Source organism: Oryctolagus cuniculus, chromosome 7 (genome assembly GCF_964237555.1).
Source record: "Oryctolagus cuniculus chromosome 7, mOryCun1.1, whole genome shotgun sequence".
In the NCBI taxonomy this organism is placed as follows: domain Eukaryota; kingdom Metazoa; phylum Chordata; class Mammalia; order Lagomorpha; family Leporidae; genus Oryctolagus; species Oryctolagus cuniculus.
The window spans coordinates 11,022,850-11,046,264 of NC_091438.1; the positions used below are offsets into that span (position 1 = coordinate 11,022,850).

At 52.3% G+C, this 23,415-nt stretch overlaps 1 protein-coding gene across 13 annotated transcripts in view; it reads right to left on the bottom strand.

Moving 5' to 3' along the window:
- Positions 1 to 490: 490 nt before the first annotated feature.
- DNAJB6 (DnaJ heat shock protein family (Hsp40) member B6) overlaps positions 491 to 23,415 on the bottom strand; it is an 82,100-nt gene continuing 59,175 nt past the window's right edge. For 11 of the 13 annotated variants that reach the window (XM_008263862.4, XM_051857051.2, XM_051857050.2 and 8 more), the window contains 2 exons: positions 5,945 to 6,151; positions 491 to 2,008 (listed from right to left, as the gene is read on the bottom strand). In XM_008263862.4, coding sequence (XP_008262084.1) covers positions 1,926 to 2,008; positions 5,945 to 6,151 — 290 coding nt within the window. In that variant the 3' untranslated portion in view covers positions 491 to 1,925. The remainder of the gene's footprint in view (positions 2,009 to 5,944; positions 6,152 to 23,415) is intronic. The other 2 variants (XR_007923751.2, XR_011390274.1) reach the window with 1 other exon arrangement.

A 23,415-nucleotide genomic window follows, 5' to 3' on the forward strand; every position in this document is an offset into this window, starting at 1 on the left:
CAGAGGAAGCTTTGCCAAGAGCTGGCTCCACGGGAGGTCGGCGGCTCCACTAACAACGTTGGCCTGCTACTGTGCACCTGCTAGGCAAAGTGCTGGAGCTGCACGGAGCCACGGAACCCTCCCTCGGTGTGCATGACCCCCCCTTAGCCGCAATTTCACCAGCCAGTTCTGGGACTTGAGCAGCTAAGGTTAGCGATGACTCTCTATAAAACTCAGAAAGGCTGCGCGGGCACCATGGGTGGTGCGTTTCTTACTCTGGTAATGACAGCCTGGGACATGAGCAGCACCCAGCACTCAACCAGCGATCAGTCCTGTCTCGGCTGCTGACCACAGCCAGGTCAGAATCCAGAGAATCGCCATGCAGTGGCTCCCTCTGGTTTTCCGTAGCGCCGCCCAGCACTGTGTCCCCCACCCTGGGCAGCAAGGCGTCTCACAATCTAACTTCCTGCCCCGCCTCCCGCCCCAGTATCACTTCATCCTTCAAAATGGCAAGTGTCAAAGAACCGCTTTTATTTTTATTAGGAACAGTGCGATCTCCCGATACAAACGACGCGGCAGGTGGGCTCTCCTCGGTAAGGCTTACATTTTATTCACGAAGGCAGCATTCAAATACATCAGGCATTCAAGGTAACAGTTTCCATAATAAGCATAAAACACCAATCCACTCTGCGTCCCACGCCGCCTCCCCACCAAAACCCCAACAGAGCAAACCCTTCTGTAACTGGTAGCTGAGACTTGCAGAATACATCCATTTCTGGCTTCTAAGCCTGTGGCACCGCTACATGGATTGCACCCCCCTCCCCAAAAAAAATTCCCCGTTTCCACACTGCTAGATTAAAATTGCTGGCATTTTAAAATCTCCAAGCCTTTTTACGATGCCCTCAGTTGCAGGAGGGCAAAGGAAAAAGCACTTATAAACCACAGATCGTGTTAAGAAGGAAGGAGGCACTCCCCAAGGGGGAACATGCAGGCCACACCAGAATCCTACTCAGTGCTCAGCAGAAAGAGAGAAGGTTAGGAAGCAGTGGGTCATGCATGGGAATGATTAGAGGAAGCTGGACAGAACCTAGCTAGGCCGAGACGACGGCTTCCGGGGGCCACTGTTTGCCGACTGAAACGTTTAGCTCTACCTACTTGCTCGGTGTCTGGTTGTTCTGCACGGGTGACGGGCAACCAGCCGATTCTCCCCAGCAGGGCCCTAAACCATAATAAAAGCTAGAGGCGGCAGGGCTGAGCAGGATGCTAAAAAGAATATATAATTATGGATCCAAGAAAAAAAAAAAGGATGAAATTTAGCCAAAACCAAACGATATCTGAAGTCGAATTTGGACGACCTGGAGAAGAGCAGAAAGCAAACACTAAGTAGAAGGAATGGTTTCACAGCTAAGTGACTCCTGATGGCCTGGCACGTGGGAGACTGGACTGCAGAGTGGCCTGGCAGCCTCCGTTCACTGTGGGATGTGGGTGATCTTTAAGCTGAGGTCTTGAACTCCATTCTCATTGCGGACGCTGCACCGTCGCTGGGCTAGAGGTTCATCGCCCTCCTAACAGCGCGAGTCTTCCTGTCGCTTGTGCAGTGCTCAGACAGCTGAAAGGGGCGAGACAGGTCCTGAACAACTCGAGGGAAATGCTAACGCACTTAGCACGGGCCAGGGCGGGGTGTGGAAGGCAGAGGAAGAGGAGTCCAGGCCGCGTCCCTAGATCTCCACCACGGCCACCCACGATTGTCCATTCCCGTCTCCTCTCACAGCCCTGACCCTGATGCTCGGTGATCGCGTGTCCGTAATCCTGCTGTGAGAGAGTGTGGCCCGGGGGCCCGTGCTGAACAAGGTGCCACTATCTAGAATGTGAGCACAACCACCCACCGAGCGAGGCCGCACGTCTGTCGGGGGGGGCAAGCGCGCGTGGGCCCGGCCAAGGCCAGCCTAGCGATTCCCTTTGGTCGACTTCTTCTTCTTCGACTCCTCTCTCTGCTTCTGCTTCTTCCGCTTGCCACCTTCTTTGATTCCTAAGGAGACACGGTGTGTAAAACACGGCACGACAGTACCTGCTTCCCCGTGAGGAGGCAAAGGTCCGCCTAGCAGGTCCCCGCTTTACGGAAATTAAATGAGCCACACAGTCAAAGCCAGCTATCTTGTCCACTTCTCAAACTCAAGGACAAACACCAGCTGCCTTCTGAGATTGTCCCCTGGGGAACCTGTCGTGGGATTTGAAGAACGTCACGCGCACGCAGAGAAGAGAAATAATCGGACCCCTCACAGCCACACCCCACAGCGGGGTTCAGAGCCAGCTGTGCCCCTGGAGACTTCACCTTGGGTCCCCCAACTGCACCCCGCCCCCTAGCCTGGCTTGTCACTAGGCACAGCCCCTAGGCACCTGACCACAGGAAGCCCTTCTCAGAGAGAGCGCCCTCTGCAGGTGCAAGCTGGCTCTGCGGCATTCCACAGGACAGAGTCCCCTTTCTTGTTTGAGAATGGGGACCTTTTATCTTCCCTGCGTTAGCTGCTTCAAGCCAACAGCTGTGCGACCCACTCACTAGCGGGAGCCAAAGGAGAAAGGCACGTTCTGTCCAAAGAGCCCGACTTTAGTTCTGCAGGAATGGCCTTGGAATCAGTCCCCAGAGTGTGGGTGCAGGCCATGGGCCTGATCTTGAATGTGGGCCACTAAAGACATCGAGAGAATGCTGGGAGCCACCAGCCTCCTCCAGCTGCCCTCTACAGAGGCGTCAAGACTTCTCATGCCGATGACTGCTTTAAAAAAACAAAAAGATCCTCATAGAAAAAGTGTTAAGAAATTGCTGAAAAAATGTTTAACACAGACAACACGTGTAAGGACATAAATTAGTTTCATTAAAAAGCGCGCACTGGGGTTAAATGCCAGTCTTTGTGTTAAGAGCTTCATGCTGGGTACTGCAAAAAAAGGGAGGCATTCCACAGCTTCCTGGGTTAGCAGCATGTTTCACACAAACAAGCAAAAAAGGTTAAAGGATCCATTTTATTCTGTGACTCATCATTCTTTTTTTCATGGTAGATAATTTTAATTTCCCTTTCTGAAATAGACCTGTGTGTGTGTATGAAATCTGTGAGTGAAAAAAATACATATACTTAATGCTTTTTCAAAGCTCTACCCATATCTTATCATTTCCTGGCCCCCGTATGCACCACCAACGTGCGCTCGACCTCTAACATAAGCAGAGCCAGTTCTAAGGGGGGTTAGTCACTTAGAGTGCCAGCACATTCAACACGATGGCAAATGCCAGCCAGGCAAATCGTGTTACGGTTTCACCTGTCACCTGCCCAACACCGCCAAGGGCCACCTCAGCCCTGAACCACGCTGGCTCAAAGTCAGGTGGTCAGTTCTCTCTCTCAGCCTCGCCCATTTGCAGCAACAGCTCACTTTTAGCCTAGAAAACTCACTCCCAGAAATCACCGGGATGTGTCTGCACACTTCACCGTGGCCCAGCGAGGAGAAGCCACCCTCGTGGGTTCTAACGTGTCACCCTTCCATTCGGCGACAAACGGCCAGCAGCAGGAGGCAGGGGCTCCTGACACTTGTGGGGTAATGATGTTGCTTGCTCAGTGCTGCTGTTTAGGACAAACTGCCCAAGATGCGCACAGCCAGCCAAGAGCGGACCGCAAGACCTCCTGAGGCTGCATGGGAGCCCCTGATGCCTGGCCTGGCTGTTCCGAGGGCAGGGATTCCTGGGAAGCAGGAACATGGTCATTCAAGTCTGCAAGAGAGACAGGACCCTGCTCCACTACTCCTGATGCAGACGAGCGCCCAGGCTCCGCAAAGTTGGATGCATAGGCATAATCGGCTTTTGCAGACACGCACACCGTTCTGCTGGTGGGAAAAAGAGGTTTTACTGCCTCGAAGGGCAGCAACCGCTTCTATTTTCCACTCTGTAGCAGTTCTACAGAATCTTCCCTTGAAGTGGCTTTGTCATCTCTAAGTCTTTGAGATGGGCTCCCTGTATTTTTTTTTTTTTCTATGCGAATCATGTCTTTCATTCTTTGATGATTTAACTTTGGTTCTGTTTTCAAAGCCTCCTACCATGATTGAAAAGAGAAAGTGGCCAGCTCCCCGGCATCCAGAGCCCTCCCTGGCAGGTGCCTGGCTCCTATCTTGTGGCCCCCATGGGGGGGGGAAGAAGCAGGCACAGATAAAACGCCTATCATTTGCCTCCTTGGTCTAAGGATTTGTCCTGGGGTTTATCAGTCAACTATAGTTACTTATGCAGAAAAAACATCTGATAAGGAACTAGAAGATAGAAACTGACAAAACAATGAGATTTGAGGAGGAAGAAAGACTTCTCTATCTTCACTCCCCGCCCCCGCCACATTCTTCAGCAGTGGCAAGTTTCTCTCTCACTCAACAGCAGGGGTCTTGGGGAATCCACAGCAACAGGTGCCCCACGGCGGGAGAGGATGAACCTAATTTTGAAAGAAGGGTATGTGTGTGCCTTTGGGCGCCGGCTGGTACGAGCGGTACATTGCCTCTTCTGGCTCCTGTTCTGGGAAGCCTGTTTATACTTTTCAACAAAGCTCCACCAGGCAGGCCCACCCCCTCACGCCTTGTTCTTGCGAACCAGAACCTTATGAGGCACCGAACGGGCCCCACGTAGGGCACCCTCCTGGCTGAAGCTGTTCGGGTGATATTTGCCCCAGGACACCCGGGCTACAACCCTGCACCTTGCAAAGACTAGAACCACCCACGACCCTTGAATACCAGGAGCTGACAACCAACACAAGCCCCGTCCCTAAGGGTGAATTCCTGCCTCTGTCATTCAATTAAACAGCAAAAGGCAAACCGGGCAGAGCAGGGCCGCTGGGCAGTGGGAGCCCAAGCCCCAGGAGGACCTCAGCCAGCGATGGGCACACACATGTCCCTGGCTCTTACTGTGGAGGGCGCATCCTCTTGTGCCCCCCTAAAAACCATGTCAGCCACTTTGCTTTTTCTGAGAAGGATAGAACAGACGTCAAGGGGTGGATTTTTGGGCAGTTAGTTCTTGAAGCAAACAGACCCTCCTCTTACTTTCCTGCTTACACAGTGCGGCTTTGCCCACGTGCACAGAGTCAACCTCCTGCCACCTGCCCACGTCACCCTGACACCCGGCGCTCGCTACCGCATACCCTGCCGTGGTCTGATGAGAACCAAGGAGGGCTGAAGGCAGGAACCCGTGAATGCTGGTGACTAAATTGGCTTTGGCTTAAAGAGCAAGTCCAGGTCAATGCTCTGTGCACACAGCACACCCTCGGGGCCCATGAGGCTCCGTCAGAGGTGGGCAGAGGGCAGAGCTAGGCTCCGCAAGCCCAGGGCACCCCAGAGGAGGGAGGAGGCTCGGTCTCCCCCCTCACCTACAGCTCAAGGTTGGAACAGTGCCTGAGGGCCTGGCTCCCTGGGGCTTTTCCTTTGGTTCTGAAGCCAATGCATAACACACAGGTGGGTGATGTTGACAAGAAGGGTGGGAGGCAAGAGGTGGCCCAGGCTGAGGCCCAAGACCCCTTCAGGCCTCTTGGGAGTAGCCCCTGGGCACAGCAGCTTAAGTCACAGACCTCGGGCACTAGGCTAAAAGCTACAGAAGGCAGCAGTGGCGATGCGAGCAGGACCCTGGGGCTCTGCGGTGGCCCTCTCTCATCCTCTGCCCAAGACAACACACTGCATACACAGCACAGAAGGCTGGGACCCCGTTTTAATAGTGCGGGAGCTCTGAGCCACGGCGGCCAGACCTCACGTGGAGGAGCCCCTGGAGGTGAGCGAGGAGCACAGGCACCTGCCCTGCCTCCCCCCAGACCCACCTGGTGCCTGCCCCCAGCTCCCTCCCGCCCCCAACCCACTCAGGTCAGCACACAACAGCACAGGCGTGACTTCTGTCCTCTCTGTCCTTCTGCCCTTAGGGAATGATTGCTCTGGGCACGCGGCACACCAGGTCCCCTCTGCACACCTGCTGAGCACGTGGGAGACTCCCAGCCGCCGGGGACCCGCGGCCTGTCCTGCTCCTCGTCCTCTTCCCAGATCGGGTGCTGCACGTGTCTGGCCACGGGCGTGTGCCGGGGCGGCTTGTGCAGGCGGGCGCTGGCAGGCTGGGCGGGCAGAGCTGGCTGGCCTCTCCGCAGGCACTCCTCTGCCAGGGCGTGCTCGTCAGCCACACCTGCAAAACAGCACCGAGAGGACCATGAGCCGGGATCCCGGGACAGCAACGCCTCCCGTGAGAGCAGACGGCTTCCTGCTCTCCCAAGGCAATGGCCGTCTCCGGATCCCAGAATTTCTGCAAAAAAGAGGAGGAGGAGGACTGTCCAGTTTCATCCACGGCACTGTCAGGGCCTGCATGGAACCTCCCAAGAGGAGGAAAAGGACAAAGTTAATTCTCAGGTTGCGGCACGGCTGTTCAACCTGCAGCTCGCAACACCAGCACCCTGCATCGGAACCCGGGTTCCAGACCCGGCTGCTCTGCTCCCGATCCAGCTTCCTGCTACGGCGCCTGGGAAGGCGGCAGATGATGGCTCTCAAGTTCTCATGCCCTGGCCACCTCTGGGGGAGACGCGGATGGAGTTCCTTGCTCCTGTCTTCAGCCTGGCCCAACCCTAACCGACCGCGGTGGTCATTTGGGGGAGTGAACCAGCAGATGGAAGATCTCTGTTTCCACCCCTCCCTGTCACTCTGCCTTTCAAATAAAAATAATCTTTAAACAAAAAAAGAGAAAGCAGTTCTGTGCTGCTGAAATAAGCAGTGCCCAAGGCCACTCCCGAGATGCTCAGGATTCTGTAGTCACACCCCCCCCCCTTTTTATCTGAGCACCCCGATGGAATCGTGGTCAGAATCCAGCCAGTGGAATCACTCTGCAAGAAGACACTGGCTTCCAGTGGCAACCTCACCCCCAGGCAGCTGTGCTTTGGGTTTTTTAAGATTTTATTTATTATTTATTTGAGAGGTAAAGTCACAGCTAGAGACAAAGAGAAAGGTCTTCCATCCGCTGGTTCACTCCCCCAAATGGCCACAGTGGCTAGAGCTGGGGTCTATCAGAAGCCAGGAGCCGGGAACTTCTTCCAGGTCTCCCATATGGATGCAGGGGCCCCAGGACTTGGGCCATCTTCTACTGCTTTCCCAGGCCACAGCAGAGAGCTGGATCAGAAGTGGAGCAGCCAGGACCCAAACCAGTGCCCACATAGGCCGCAGGCGGAGGCCTAGCCCACTATGCCATAGCGCCGGCCCTGGCAGTTTTAATCCTGGAGTTTGTGCCTGGAAGACAGTGCCTCTCCTCCCAGGAAGTCTGTTTCAGTGGAGGTGGCCTAGGAGAGGCCGTACTCCTGTGAAGCCAAAGGTGGCAGCGTTCCTCTGCCCATCGGCCGGCCTGCTGCAGGGACAGAAAGCGAGCGTCTGTTATCCGCACCGAGCAGCCGTCGACAAACACCACTCGGATACCACGTCATCGCGCCCAGGGCTTCGCATCCTGAGCCCCCAGCACAGGAACTCAAGGGGCCACGTTCCCTTCCAGGAGCACACGGGAGACAGGACTCCCCAAACCCTGGCTTCCCTTTAGTTCCTGTTCCCCCCAAAACCATTACGGAGCACGGACTCACTCAAATACCTCCTCCAAAGAGAAATGGGTTCTGCAACAAATTGAAGCTCTGGGGTTTTTACAACTCTGCCAACCTCCACATCACTGGCTGGCACTCGGGGGCCAGGCACAGCACTGGGGCCCGCCCTCCGGAGCCTGGCTTAAAATAAAGCTGGGTTTTACCAACCTACCCTGCCCCGCCCCCATCAGGAACTGACCAACCCCCAGGCCCTCCAATGCAATCTTGCTCTCTGTCTCTGGGCCCCAGCAGCTCTCCCCTGGATCACGACAGTGGCGCTCAGCTAGAGAGAGACGCCCTCCCATCCACACACGAGCACAGAGACACTGCCAAGAACACCCAGACCGACCTGGGCAGTCTACAGGCTGGGGGCGCTGTGTCCGACCTCAGGGGAGCAGCACAGGCCTTGGGGATTCGTCCTCCCCCACCCACCCCCGGGAGCAGCAGAGAAACGCGTGTTATTTTTGTAGCCGTGTAACTCAGTACTGCGAAGCACGCTGGGAGGCAATGCCAGGCTGTCTCACGGTGTTGCTACATCAGGTGCCTCATATAGCACAGCCAGAGGCCTCTGGGGGCTCCTGATGAGACAACCAGAGGGCAGGGCACGGGCGTCTCCCTCAGCATCAAGTCCGGCTTCAGCAGACAGGGGTGTCATCCCGGCCTTGGGCAGGTTCCCCACCTGACCCCACGTGCTCACCAAGTGGGCCTGGCTACTGTCCAAGACCCACAGCCTCAGAGTCTACGGCTGTCCAAGGAAAGAAAAGCGTTCGGTGCGTGCGGACTTGAGCATGGGGTCAATACGCACCCGAACATCCTGTGGGTAGCGGGAAATGTGCAGGGGGAAGAACCGGAGGACAGGAATCCTGCAAGTCAAAGGCTTGGAGCAATCAGGAAGCGGCTCTACCTCACCAGGGGAATGAACCGTAGCATTAAGCATTTCAGCTGATAAACATAAGTCTCCCAACAACCTGGGGGCACTGGAGAAATTACTGTCCATGTCTGGCTTTGAAAGTGAAGGGCAAGGGGGCCGGCACTGTGGCTCACTTGGTTAATCCTCCACCTGCGATGCCAACATATGGGTGCCAGGTTCTAGTCCCGGCTGCTCCTCTTCCAGTCCAGCTCTCTGCTGTGGCCCAGGAGGGCAGTGGAGGATGGCCCAAGTGCTTGGGCCCCTGCACCTCCATGGGAGACCAGGAGGAAGCACCTGGCTTCTGGCTTCGGATCGGCGCACTGCGCCAGCCATAGCAGCCATTTGGCGGATAAACCAACCAAAGGAAGACCTTTCCGTCTATAACTCTGTCAAATTAAAAAAAAAAAAAAAAAAAAGTGAAGGGTGGGGCCAGCACTGAGTCCCAGGGGGTTAAGCTACTACCTACAGCCCAGGCACACCAAAGGGGCACCGGTTCTAGTGCAGGCTGCTCCACTTCCGACCCAGCTCCCTGCTAACGTGCCTGGGAAAGCAGCAGCAGATGGCCCAAGTGCTTGGGCCCCTGCACACAAGTGAGAGACCCGGATGAAGCTCCTGGCTTTGACCCGGCCCAGCCTTGGCCACTGAGGGAGTGAACCAGCAGATGGAAGATCTCTTGTCTCTTCCTCTATATGCAATTCAGACTAAGTAGATAAATAAATCTTTAAAAAAGAAAAGTAAATGAGTGTAGGACAAGAGAGGCAGGAGGGAGGCATGGCCGAGAGGTACCAGCAGGGAACCCCAGGAGTCTCAGCCCCCTCATCGTGGCATCCCGTGGCTGGCAGCATCCCCAGAGCGTGGGAGAGCACTCAGCATTAAACTTGACCCAAGCAAGCACCTGCCTGCGGTGCTCACCTTGGATCCCACAGAAACAGAAGCAGGAAACATTGAAATGGAAGCCAACCTTAAACACAGGCCGACGTTCCAAGGTCAAGGTCAAGCCCTGCGCCTGCCTCTAGGTGGAATACAGGAGTTAATTCCGATGCGTCCTCTTAAGGGTGAGAGAGACCTAGGGAAGAACTGATCGCTCTGGCACTGTGGCACCGGGCGCGGACTCCCAGCACGGTTTTGTCTCTGGGAGGCGACCCGAGCCTGGGGGAGCGGCCGGCCACCTTCGTGACACCTCACTTACCTCACCTGCAGCCCAGCGCACCCACTGCGTCTCCAGCCACCTGTGCCACGCGCCACGGCTGAGACTTACCTCCTGGAGGCAGAGTCTGAGCTGATCCCCGCTGCTTTCTCATCAGCCACGACCCAAAGCAAGTTCTCCTGCCCCTGTCCCCCCCACACCGTGCGCGGTCTGGGTAGGGACAGTCAGGCCCGCCTTTTGCTGTCCCCTTTAGCTACCTACTTTCCCAGTGCCTGGGGCAGCCGGCACCTTTCCCGGTTTTGTGTTGGCTGTCCATGTAGAGAATCAAATACTCACTAAGCTGTTTGGCTCAATACTTTGAAAACAAAGACACACTCAGTGTTGCATTTTGTCTCTTCCAGGCTGGGAAGCCACATTCCTTTTGGATCCCGGGACAGATCGGTGCTAAGAGGCAAGAGGGGATTCCACAACTGACCGGACCATTCACTTAGAAATAAAAAGTAATCCTCAAGAACCACGTTCTATTCCTCTCCTGGGGGAGGAAGCACCAGGCCTCACAGGCGTAAGCGGACGCACACAGCCCGCAGCCTCCCTGCGGATCCGGCTCCAGTCCTCTCAACGCCGGCCCCAGCTCCTCCAGGCCCCACATCTCCCTCTGCTGCTCCTCCAGCAAACACGGCCTTCCCAGCCCTCTGCTCCCAGAAAAATCCCAGCACCTGCCCAGCTCCCAGGCTCCCGCCCCGGGTGAAGCCTTCCCTCCCACGACCCCCACATCAGGGAGGCTCTGGCGGCCGCGGCATGCGGCTGGCATGGAGAGTGGCTGCGGTTCTGTAGTCTTCCTTCCGTTGGTTCACTCCCCAAATGGCCACTTCGGCCGGCGCTGCGCCGATCCAAAGCCAGGAGCCAGGTGCCTCCTCCTGGTCTCCCATGCGGGTGCAGGACCCAAGCACCTGGGCCATCCTCCACTGCCTTCCCGGGCCACAGCAGAGAGCTGGACTGGAAGAGGAGCAACCAGGACTAGAACCTGGCTCCCATATGGGATACCGGTGCGGCAGGCAGAGGATTAACCAAGTGAGCCACGGTGCCAGCCCGATACACACTTCAAAACCAGTGAGAGGACGACTTGTGTCTTATCCACACGGGCGGAGCCCGGAGGAGGGCATTGCGGCCTCCAGCCCCTCTGGGACAATTCCGACATGCCAACCCGAGCACGGGCAGGTTTAACCAAGGATGACCAAGGCGCTGCGAAAACCTGTTTCTAAAAAATGACTCGGAGGAAAGGAAACAAAGGTGGACACTGAGAGCCTTTCACATTAAACCGTTGTCTCCACACCCAGAACTTCCAGTAGGTGCTGTCACCCAACAAGCACTCAGTCTGGCCCCTACTGCACACTGGCGCGCGGGGTTGGCAACAGCTCAGCGTCCCCAGCAAAAACCCAGCTGCTGGGGGCATGCATATGCCTCGGGGTCTGCCTTTATAGACCGTGGCTTTTAGTAAGCAGAGGCACTGCCACGACCTTGAACCATTGTTAACTGTTCCAGACCAAGGCGCCCGGCAGCGCCGCCAGTACAGCAGGTTCCACAGGGGGCTCTGCCCTCAACACCAGGGGCAGGAAGCCGTGGCCTGCTAGGCTCTGAACTCACACTGTCCCACGCAAAGTGTGAATCAGTCACACTCATTCCACCCCACTGCCTTCCACAAGTTTCTGGCGAGGGAAATGGGAAGGAAAAAGACTAAGCCAGGAAGGAAGAGGCTGAGAGAAGAGGGAAGGTAGAGCATCCTGGGACAAGCACCACCACCAAACTCTAGCTCGAACAGGGACAACCAGATGCTGGGCTCCTCCCAGCTTTGTGCTGGGGTCATCTGACTCCCACAGCCCCCACACTCAAGTCCTGGGTGACTGTGTGGGCACTCCAGGTCATGAGCTGCCCTGCACACACACGTCCTGGGGGCTTTTTAGGGCAGACGGAGCCACAGAAAACCAGCCTGAGACAGGGAGCGACAGCGTGGACTCCGCCATCCTCACACGAAGCATGGAGGAGGCTATCAGAGAGCAGCATGTGGGAACGGACCTGGGGCTGCTGTACCGGAGGGGTGGGCACTGACATGCCTGGGTTCAACTCCCAGCTCCTGATTCCAGAGCCTGAGAGGCAGCCGAGGTGGCTCAAGCACTTGGGGTCCTGCCACCCACGGCCGAGACCTGGATCCAGTTCCCAGCTCCGGGCTTTGGCACCTCCCCACCACTGCGACATCTGGGAAGTGAAGCAGCCCCTATCTAGTTCTTTGAGAGAAACCACTGGACCAGGCTCCTGTCTGAGGGCCCAGACAGCCCTAAAGCATGCTGGGATGAGGCTGATCAGTGCAGACTGACACCAGGGAATGTGCTGGACTTCACAAGCCGCGACCAAAGCCTCCAATGCCAAAAGATGTCCCGGTAGCGATGAACACTCAGGGGCAGAACTCGGGACAAATCCCCAGGGTGACAGTGTCCCTCAAATGTCTGGCTCCCCGACAAGCACTTGCTTGTTTCAGAGTGCCCGCGGTGTCACTTTGTGGACTACGCCCTCACGGCTTCCAGCTGCAACAAGTCCTGGGCACCGGTGTTGCACAGGGTCCTCCGGCCATGTCTGTTGAGGACCAAAGAAATCTACGTCCCCTGTGTGGCACACTATGCTGTTCCAGGGTTTATCCTGTCTTCATGTGTTGGGGAAGAGCTCAAAGCCACAAGGCTGCAGCACCTGGACTGTTTATTCACAGAGCGACTGTTACAGAACTCCTTTTCAAATTCATAGATTCCCCTGCCTCCAAGAGTAAGGGTCATCACACAAGCTTGAGAAGTTAGGCCCATCTTCTTCAGTTCCAGATCCCTTCCCTCTCTGGCAACCAGCAAGGCAGTGTTACAAATGAAACATCTGGGGGCCAGCACTGTGGCTGCTCCACTTCCCATCCAGCTCTCTGCTATGGCCTGGGAAAGCAGTGCAGAATGGCCCAGGTCCTTGAGCCCCTGCACCCTTCTGGGAGACCCGGAAGAAGCTCCTGGCTTCGGATCGGCTCAGCTCCAGTTGCTGGCGGCCAATTGGGGAGCGAACCAATGGATGGAAGACCTCTCTTTCTCTGTGTAACTCTGACTTCAAAATAAATAGATGAATACATCTTTAAAAAATAATTTAAAAAAATGAAACCTCCATTCACTCAATGGCACGCCTGACGGGGCAGGATCCAGAACAGGGCACAGTGAGCCCTGGAGGTGGATGCGTGGGACATGAGAGGAAAAGGAGGCAATACAATGCCTCTCACTATAAATGGAGACCCTACGCAGGAAAGAACACAACACTGAACCCATGTGATTCCCGAGTTTCAAGTCATGAGTTCTGAGTGTTCAAATAGAATTAAGATACTATTTCTCCCTAAATAGCCCTATTACAAAAATAACTTTCACACTGTCTTTGGCTGCTAAATTAGATGGCAAGGCATCAAAGTAGACCAGGGCCAGTGCTGTAGCTTAGTGGGTTAAGCTGCTGCCTGCAGTGCCAGCATCCCATATGGGCACTGGTTCAAGACCTGGCTGCTCCATCTCCCATCCAGCTCCCTGCTATTGCACCTGGGAAAGCAGCAAAGACCCCTGTGTCCATGTGGGAAACTCAGAAGCAGCTCCTGGCTCCAGCATTGCACAGCCATGACCACTGTGGCCATCTGGGGAGGGAACGAACAGATGGAAGGTATCTCTCTCTCTCTCTCTCTGCCACTCTATAACTCTGCCTTTCACATAAATAATTTCTTTAAAAAGAGACAAAAAGATAACAGAAGACTCTACTAGTGCTTAAAAAAAAAAAAAAGTAGACTAGAAAGCTAATGAAGACAAAGGGAGGAGGGCCTTGTAAAAGTTTCTCAACACTAGTGTCTCAGGCAAAACAACAAATGTTCTCCTATGCAGGTCAAGCCTGGCCTAACACTAGGCGGCGGTCCCGTGACCCCTGCCTGGAAACCCACACTTGGTGAGAACCTATCACACCTGTTAGGCGCCACACTCCGTATTTTCTGAAAGGCAGGGTCAACAACGCATATGCCAGGCAACGGGGACTGAGGGGGGGCAACTGTGCTCTTAGCAACGCCCATGCTTCCCAGGGCCTGCGGGGGCCTCGGGGTAGCAAGGGTGTACTTGAGTCAACATCGCCCACCAGTGGTGCAGGCAAAGCCACCCATGCAAGCAGATGCACACCTGAGTTCATCCCATGCCCACGTCAGCAATATGTGCAGCACCAGGTGGAGCAGCTCACAGCACTGCCCGGGTGGGTGTGGCGTGGTGGAAACCACACATGCCTTAGAGCTTTTACTCTCCTTATCCTTACAAGGAGAATAAGGGTGCGCACACAGAACAAAAGTCCGGTTAAAGAAGGAACAGTGGCACTGTGTTTAGGATGCTCTGAATCCCAGCTACGCTTCCAATATCCAATCCCAGTTTCGCACTACTGGGCACCCTGGAAGACAACAGACGGTGGTGGCTCAGGCACCTGAGTCCCGACCACCCACACAGCGCATCCGGATGGAGGTCCAGGCTCCTGGCTTCACTCTGGCTCGGCACTGCTGGTGCAGGCATCTGGGAGGTGACCCAGCGGAGGAACCATTTCTCTCTGGCTTTCACAAACATAAGTAACAATTTAAAACTGCTACAGAAGCTGTCTGAACACCTCAATGGTTTTGGCACCTTAATGAATATAAAATTACATAAAAATGCAAATTACACAACTGGAAAATACCTGTAACAAAGCTAGATAAGCATTTGTACAAGAAGGAATCCAAGTAAAATGTATACTGAGAGGCCAGCGCAGCGGCTCACTAGGCTAATCCACTGCCTTGCAGCGCCGGCACACGGGGTTCTAGTCCCAGCTGGGGCGCCGGATTCTGTCCCGGTTGCTCCTCTTCCAGTCCAGCTCTCTGCTGTGGCCCGGGAGTGCAGTGGAGGATGGCCCAAGTGCTTGGGCCCTGCACCCACATGGGAGACCAGGAGAAGCACCTGGCTTCTGGCTTCGGATCAGCACAGCACGCCGGCCGCAGTGGCCATTTGGGGGTGAACCAATGGAAGACCTTTCTGTTTCTCTAACTCTGCCTGTCCAAGAAAAAAAAAATGTATACTGAGGGGAGAAGTGAATTACTGTCAACAGAGCCAAGTCCTATGCATCTGTGAACGGTGGGGTGTGGGAACCTGAGAGGAGGCTGGCAAGAAGTTGGTCTCAAACCAGCCTCTGGTTTTGACTCACCTCAAGTCACAACAAGCAGGAGGGAGCAAGCAAAGCTTTCAGCTCCTGGGACCACAATGCACATCGCAGAGATCCTGTGGGACCCACACCTACAGGGCCTGAGGTCAGTGCCCAGGCGGCCCCCAGGGCTCAGGGTAAACTTCTCACTTCCAGAAAAGATCCATGGCATGTCCTCCCCACTCCACGCCTCATCTGACCTGGGGTTCAGGTCCGGTTGTGTGTTAGTTAGGCAGGGGACCCCACTGCCAGTTCTGACCCATGAACACCCACGACTTCCACCCAGATGACATGCACGAGGCAGGCTCCACACTCGTGAGACAGACAGCCTGGTGAGCCCACCCCTGCCTGTGTCAGCTGGAGCCGGGCTTCACCATAAGGTGCCAGGAAATACACTTTTAACTGGCTCCAGGAGACATTTAAACATTTGACAACCCAACCCAGAGGGTCAAATAACGTTTTGTTTTTGTTTTTGTTTTCCTCTGTTAGAAGCTCCTGAAACCCCAGTGGAAAAGTGCCTGCAAAAAAAAAAAAAAAAAAAGAAAGAAAAAGAAAAGAAAAGAAAAGAAAAAAAAAGAAAGTGCCTGCAAAGACAGGGCAGGCCCAGGTCTCCAGAACATATGGACAGGGGCACGAAGCAGAATCAAGTCAACTGTCACCCAGGTCAAAGCCACTTTCACAGGGCCCACCATAGCCAGCCGTGAGCAAGGAACATCTAGGAATACTCGGTGAGGGGTACAAAGTGCCCGAGTCACGTGTGAGCGTTCCCCAGAATGTTTCCCCTTTAACCACTTCACAAAAACTGAGAACACGCGACCAGGAATCAGTACACTGGGTGTATGTTTAGCAGATAAACACCGCTTGGGACGCCTGAACCCCTTAACAGAGCGCCTGGCTCAGGTCCTGGCTCCTGGCTCCTGTCTCTGCTTCTGATCCAGCTTCCTGCCAATGCACATTCTGGAAGGTAGCAGGTGATGTCTCAAGTACTTGGGTCCCTGCCACCCACCTGGGAGACCCAGACTGAATTCCTGGCTGCAGCCTGGCCCAGCCCTAGCTGTTGAGGTCATTTGGGAGAGCAAACTAATGCTGGAAGATCTTCCTCTGTTTGCCTGTCAAATAAAATGAGAACAGTTTTGTACAATAATCATACATGAAATGTTCTGGCTTCAGAAAAAAACTGTCCTGGAAGATAAAAAATACTTAGCATTGTAATTAAACAAAAACTTGGAAATTTTCATTATAACTTTAACATACGTCCATGTTCTCCTGGCCAAACATTTTCACCCAGGGAAACCACCTCAGAAACCATCTTTCAGAGGCCATTTGTCACTTACTGATTACAAGGGCTAGACTCTTTCCCATAGAATCCTTGTGGCCACACAGGCAAGGAGTGGACTAGAATCCACGCTACGCAGGCTGAGAAAAATTCCAGCGATGCGCTGTGTCTCAAAGGACCTCTATTGGTGCGAGCTCACTTGTGATAAACCCCCCAACATGTCGGTGGAATGCAAAGAAACGTATTTAAGAAATCAACTCAACATCTCACAAAGCCACAAGGACCAATCTGATGTAACCCCAAATCCCTCAAATTGAAATCTTACGAAGTGTTTAAGTTCCACGTCGGCCTCATCCTGCCCAGTTCCAGCATTACTCTCTGAAAAATCAGTCCCCTTTGACGCCCTTTCCAAACTTCTTCCAAACGTTCTAGGATACCGTTAATTACTAAGTCATCCCTCTTCTTTGAAAATTTACCATGAATGCCTTAAGCAATTTTAGTCAAGCAATTTCCACTATAAAGGCGATATGCAAAGCTACCTCTCATTCTAGAACCCATAAATGATTTACTTCTTTGGTATAATTTATGCTAGCCTCAGCTAACTACTAAAACTTAGAAATTACTAAAACATACGCTGCTTACAATTCAAGTTTCTATCTCACTTGGGGAACTAAATATATCACAAAATATCCTGAACATCGAGTTAAATCAAGTTTAAAAACAAAAACAAGATTTGCCAAGTGTCCCTCTGAGCCAAAACACACTGAAATCATCCAGAAGTTATTAAAGGAATGTCCCAGCAGCTGTTACATGTGCATGACCTCACATCGAACGCTTCGCTTTTCCCCCAAATGGAGTCCAAACACACAGCGTAAAGAGTCTGGCTGATAACATGCAAGTGAAAACAAACTTCTATAGATAAAGGCAGAATCATTTTGCCCAAATATGCACAACTCAAGAGGACTTTGCTATGCCTGCTCCATTTTCTCCCCTTGTTGCGGGGTGCGGTGCAAATCCCACACACTCAAATCCTGACTGTCACACAATTCGACATGGTGCTCGCTGGCCCATTAGAGGGGTTACTCACTCCGTCAGTGCCTAACATGGGCCAGGCACCAGGGACACCAAGAAAGCCTGTTGTTGTGCTTAAGGAGCTCACTGGGGAACAAACAAAAAACAGAAGGACAAGCGAGGAAAGTCCTCTTTTCCACATCTATGCAAACACACAGGACAGAGGACTGATCAGACAAAGGCTGCCAAGATTCAGAACGAGACCCGAGATACAGCAACGCAAGGCTGTGGTTTGACGGGATGTTGGAAACTTTGGGGGAAGGCATAGAACGCAGTCTGTCAGGGGGATTCAAGTGTCTGACCTGGATACGGCAGAGAGGACGAGGAAGGGTGGACTAGGAATCGGTAAATATCATAAACCAAGGATGGCCCCGACCAAGCTCAAACAGGAGAGGAGTTTAATTCAACTGTCACAAATGGACACATGTGAAACTACTGAGGCTCAATACAGAAGACAGCACAGAGGTCAGAAGCTACAATTCTTTTTCTTTTTAAGATATCTACTTGAAATCAGAGAAAGAGAGAAAATCTTCTACCTGCTGGTTTGCCAGGCTGAGCTGGGCCAAAGCCAGAAACTTAACCCAAATCTCCCACATGGGTGGCAGGGGCCCAAGTACTTGGGCCACGTTCTGTTGCCTTCCCAGGTGGGTTAGCAGGGAGCTGGACCACAGCATGGTAACTGGCTCTCTCCTATGGCACCAAGCAGTAGCTTAACCCCCTGGACCACATCACCCGCCTCTCCAATTAATCCTTAATGGCTACTTATTAGGATTTTAATTTTATTTCTTTGAAAAGCAGAGGGACAAAGATAGCACTTCCATCCACTGGCTTACTCATTATATACCCACAAGAGCCAGGGCTGGGTCAGACTCATTCTGGGTCTCCCCACATGGATGGCAAGGGCCCAACTACCTGAACCATCACCGGCTGTCTCCCTGGATGTACACTGGCAAGAAGCTGGAGTTGGGAGGAGCAGCCAGGACTCTGAGGTGGGATACAGGCATCACCTTAAAAGCAAGGAGAAATGCCCATCCCTTGAAGCAGTAATTTCGCAGTACCTGGACTGTGGCCGTAGCAAAAAATCCTGAATCTGGCCTGAAAAGCAGAGGTAGCAGGCCAGGGACCATTTGTCTGAGAAGTTTCTGACTCTTGTCACCAGTTCCTCAGCCCCAGGGGATGCTCCTTGGCCGCCCTCCCCAGAGCTGAATTCCTATGACCTGCTTTCCTTTACTGGAACTAGTGGCACGCCTTGGGCCCTGCACCCGTGTGGGAGACCTGGAAGAAGCTCCTGGCTCCTGGCTCCGGATCAGCCCAGCTCCAGCCACTGCAGCCATCTGGGGAATGAACAAGCTGATGGAAGACTTTCTCTCTCTACCGCTCTCTGAACTCTGCCTTCCAAATAAACAGATCTTAAAAAAAAAAAAAAAAAAAAGAGGAATGTAACATTGTAGGTTCCCTATTCATAAAATCTGCTTTAAGACAGGACTCATTCCACATAAAACTGAAGTAATTTTAGTAATTGAAGTAATTCCAGTTCCTTCCTCAAGGTCTTCCATCTTCCTGTCAGGACAGGATAACCGCTCCACCAGTGCAGGAGAGCGGCCGAGTGCAGGAGCCCAAAGCCAGGTTCACATACTGTTGAAAACAAGAGTGGCACGGGGCAGTGTTGTGGCTTAGTAGGCTAAGCTTCTGCCTGTGTGTCAGCATCCCATCTGTATGCCAGTTGGAGCCCCAGCTGCTCCATTTCTGATCCAGCTCCCTGCTGGTGACCTAGGAAAGCAGTGCAGGAGGGCCCAAATGCTTGCGTCCCTGCACCAACATGGGAGACCCAGAGGCAGCTCCTGGCTCTTGGCTTTGGATCGGTCCAGCTCCGACAGTTGTGGCCATTTGGGGAGTGAACCAGCGGATTCCAGACTTCTCTGCCTCTCCCTCGGTCTTCTGTAACTCTGCTTCTTAATAAATGAATCTTTAAAAAAAAAAAAAAAAGTGCGGCAAAGACCGCTCACTCCTAGGATTCACTATTAAAAAAAAAAAAAAAAAAACAACCCAGAACATAGGTGATGACCCTTCCCCAAAATACCACCTACAAATCATGGGGCCTTCAAATCACATTTCCCACCCTGGTCAACTAACTTTTGCTTTCTGATTTCACAGCCTAGAAGGTCAAGATGAAATTTATTCTTCTTGATGGCCCAAGTCCTTGGGCCCTTGCCCCCGTGTGGAAGACCCAGAAGATGATCCTGGCTCCCGGCTTCGGACTGGCACAGCCCCGGCCATCACGGCCAACTGGGGAGTGAACCAGCAGATGGAAGACCTCTCTCTCTCTCTCTGCTCTCTCTGTGTGACTCAAATAAATAAACAAATCTTTAAAAAATTTATTCTTTTTGTGACATTCTCTTATTCCTTGAAAAGAGTGAAACACCCATCAGTCCTTACACTTATTCACTGGAGGAGGATCCCAAAAACTCTCTCCCAAAACATGTGAAATCAACAAATTAAAAATTAAATCACATTTCACAGCAGACGAAAGCTATGGTAACTACCATACAGAGGGAACAATTTAGACTCCTCCCCCGTAGTAAAACTCTAAGTAGGTTAGTATCTTCACTTGTTTTCCCCCAGAAGGTAGATAGTCATACAGAATTTCCTGACCAGGATTGGGGAGGGGGGTGGGGGTGGGAGCAGAATAAAAGTTCACAGAATCAGGGCTGGTGCTGTGATGCAGAGCTGTGATGCAGATGCCTGCAACACTGGCATCCCACAGGCACCTGTTGATTCCTACCTGCTCTACTTCTGATCTAGCTCCCTCCTCACATACCTGGGCCCCTGCCAACCATGTAGGAGAACTATTGTGGCCATTTAGGGAGTGAACTACAGGTTGGAAAATCTCTCTCTGTAATCAATCCTGCCTTCCACATAAATAAAGTAACCCTTAAAAATTGACAGAATTGGGGCCGGCGCTGTGGCGCAATGGGTTAACGCCCTGGCATCCCATATGGGCGCCGGTTCTAGTCCCGGCTGCTCCTCTTCCAATCTACCTCTCTGCTGTGGCCTGGGAAAGCAGTAGAAGTCCTTTGGCCTCTGCACTCGTGTGGGAGACCCAGAAGCAGCTCCTGGCTTCGAATCAGCACAACTCCAGCCGTTGCAGCCATCTAGGGAGTGAACTATCAGACGGAAGACCTTTCTCTCTCTGCCTCTCTCTCTGTGTAACTCTTTCAAATAAATAAATCTTAAAAAAAATTTTTTTTGACAGAATTGACAACGTAGAATTCTTGCTCTTTTTGAAATATTCATTTCAAATTTGGTATTCTGCAAGTAATTTAAATGGAGAGAGAAAAAGGAAATGACTTTTCTAAATGCTTTTGTATGTCAAACCCAAAAGCAATATAGACTCGTATTACATTTATGAAGAAAGATGCAAATAAGCATTCTGCAGAAGCACAGTTAACCATGAGAAAAGGAAGAAAATCTATTAAAAAAAAATCTAGGTATTTGGAGATTTGGCACGGAAGATGCCCCCTGGAATTCCCACAGCCACACTGCTGTGCCTGGAGTTGATCCCAGCTCCCTGCTAAGGAAGCAGCAGGCACAGTATTTGGGTCCCTAGCACCCATGTGATAAGCCAGTTTCAGCCATCTCACTCACAGCTGTTGGGGGCATCTACAGTATGAACTAGTGGTTGGAAGATTTTAAAAATGAGCAAGTTTACGGTAGACCTCATGATCTCAACACAGTGGCGATTTTCCAATTGAAGTATTACACTGGCAACCAATAAGAGGAAGCCTAATCACACCACGCCAGGCACTACGTGACTACAGCCAGGCAGCATGTGTTAAGTAGAAGCTGCCCTTTGGATTTCAGGTCTGGATCCTTCCCTGGGTAGACACGCGAGACGCTCCTGTCAGAAGGAAAGTATGTCCACCGTGCCGTGTGCGCCATGCCAGGGTGGGGGTTGTACACAACAGGCGGGTTAAGAACATCTAGACTTGACAGTATTTCCATTTATTGGGACATAACTACCACAGTCCAAGAAGCATCTGTATCATTAGAACATTTCTCTGCCCTCCCTCCCCCCACCCTACAGAAAATGTGCCACAAACAGATGACTTTGTAGGCCTGCTCAGTCTAAAAGGCCAACCACAGAAACGACAAATCCCTCTGGAAACCAAAGCCAGCTCGAGTATGACTACCCTTAGAGAATCTCAAAAATAAACAGTTCAAGACAATCCTGCATTGCCACATAGGGTCACCCACCCCCCCACCAAAAAAAAAAAAAAAAAGCAGAGGGCAAAGATGAAAATCTGAATTACTTCAAAAAGTCCCGGAAATTCAATGGATAAATTTCAGCAGCAATTTCCTATTAAAAACTAGAGAGACTTTTTCATCTTAAACGCATTAATCTCTCTCAGGAACAAAAGCATAATCCCACTGTAAAGTACCAAAATCACCCAAGTGGGATGTAAGACAGAAATGCTCAATATCATTACACACGCTAAGAAAAAGGAAGGGGAGAGAACGTGAGATTCGTAAAAATACGCCTTGGGGCCAGCACTGTGGCACGGTAGGCCACACGCGCACTGTGGGCTGGGCATTTGAGATATCAGTGCCTTCCCCCATCCCCCATCACCCCATCAGAGCTGCTGGGGTGAGATGACCACACAGTGACAGTCCTTGGGTTCCTGACACCCACAAGGGAGGCCTGAATCGTGTTCAAAGCTCTCTGCTGTATCTGGGCATTGAGTGAAGGGATGGGAGATGTTTGTTTGGCTCCCTGTTCATGTAAGTAATTTTTAAATAAAATTTTTTTTTTAGTTGTTTAAAGGTATTCCCAAGTATGAGGACACTGCCACTCTCAACCACAGCTGAAGGCAGTGCGCTCTCTGCAGGAATGATCAACCCTAAAGGCAGACATTTCTCAACCCAGGTATTCACCGACGCTACGCCTACGAAGATGTAAGAGGGCACAGCGTTGCGTCATAGCCGGTACAGCCACTGCCTGCAGTGCCGGCATCCCATTTGGTCACCAGGTCCAGTCCCGGCTGCTCCACTTCTGATCCAGCTCTGTTATGGACTAGGAAAGCAGTCGAAGATGGCCCAAGTGCTTGGGCCACTGTACTTTGTGGGAGACCCAGAAAGAAGCTTCTGGCTTTAGATTGGCACAGTTCCAGCCACTGCAGCCAACTGGGGAGTGAACTGGCAGATGGAAGACCTCTCCTTCTCTCTGTGTAACTCTTTCAAATAAATAAATCTTTAAAAAAAAAAAAAAAAGACTATGCAGACACAAAATGTTATATGAAAAAAGGAGATCCACATTTTGCCATTCTCCACAAGATACTCAGGGCAGGCCCGACAACATCCTAGCAGCCATGGGCTGTGCACAGACCACTAAACTGGCAACTCAAATCCTTGGTGTTAAAGGGCGACTGCTGCGAGGGCCCAAACTTCTGTACAACACTGGACTCTGTCCTACCAGACACTCCCTTACCATCCACTCACCTTGAATATGGTATCAGAGTTCACCTGTGTAAAGACCCATTGTTCACAAACAGTGAAAGAAATGTCAAAGGGACTTGTTGAAAAAACCTTCTTTCCAGGTCAGGATGCAACGTCATCAAAGGCCTGGCATTACACAAAACCACCCTGGAAGTGTCAGGGAAGAGGTTATCCGCTTTGGATTAGGGTTGATAAGCAGTATTCTCGATGCCTGAGTAACAGGTTTAAGAAACAAGTCCCGCAGCCTACAAACTCCACAAAAGCTGACCACCACTCCGAAAGCCCTTGCTCTAGCTGTAGTTTCACCACGATGCCCCAGCCCACAGATCAGCAGTAAGCCAGGGCTCTCAGTGGGCATCAGACAGCCCAACATGCTCCTGGAAGGCAGAGCTCCCAGCACTGAGGCATCCACTCTAAGGCAGGAAAGGGCACCCACCCCATCTCTGCAGTCATGTTTCAGAACCAAGGCCTCGTTCACAAAGGGCTCCTGTTCACCCCTGTTCTTGAAGTGATTCCCTGTCAGATCAGTCTCAGCAATTGGCTGGCAGGAGGAGGAAAGAACATTTGGGAGAATCTATCCTATTAGGAAAAGGCTAGTCTGCAATAACTTGCAAACCTTAATGAACAGACTGTGAGATTTGGCACTACCTTAATTACTAACAGGGACTCCAAAGGAGAGAGAAAC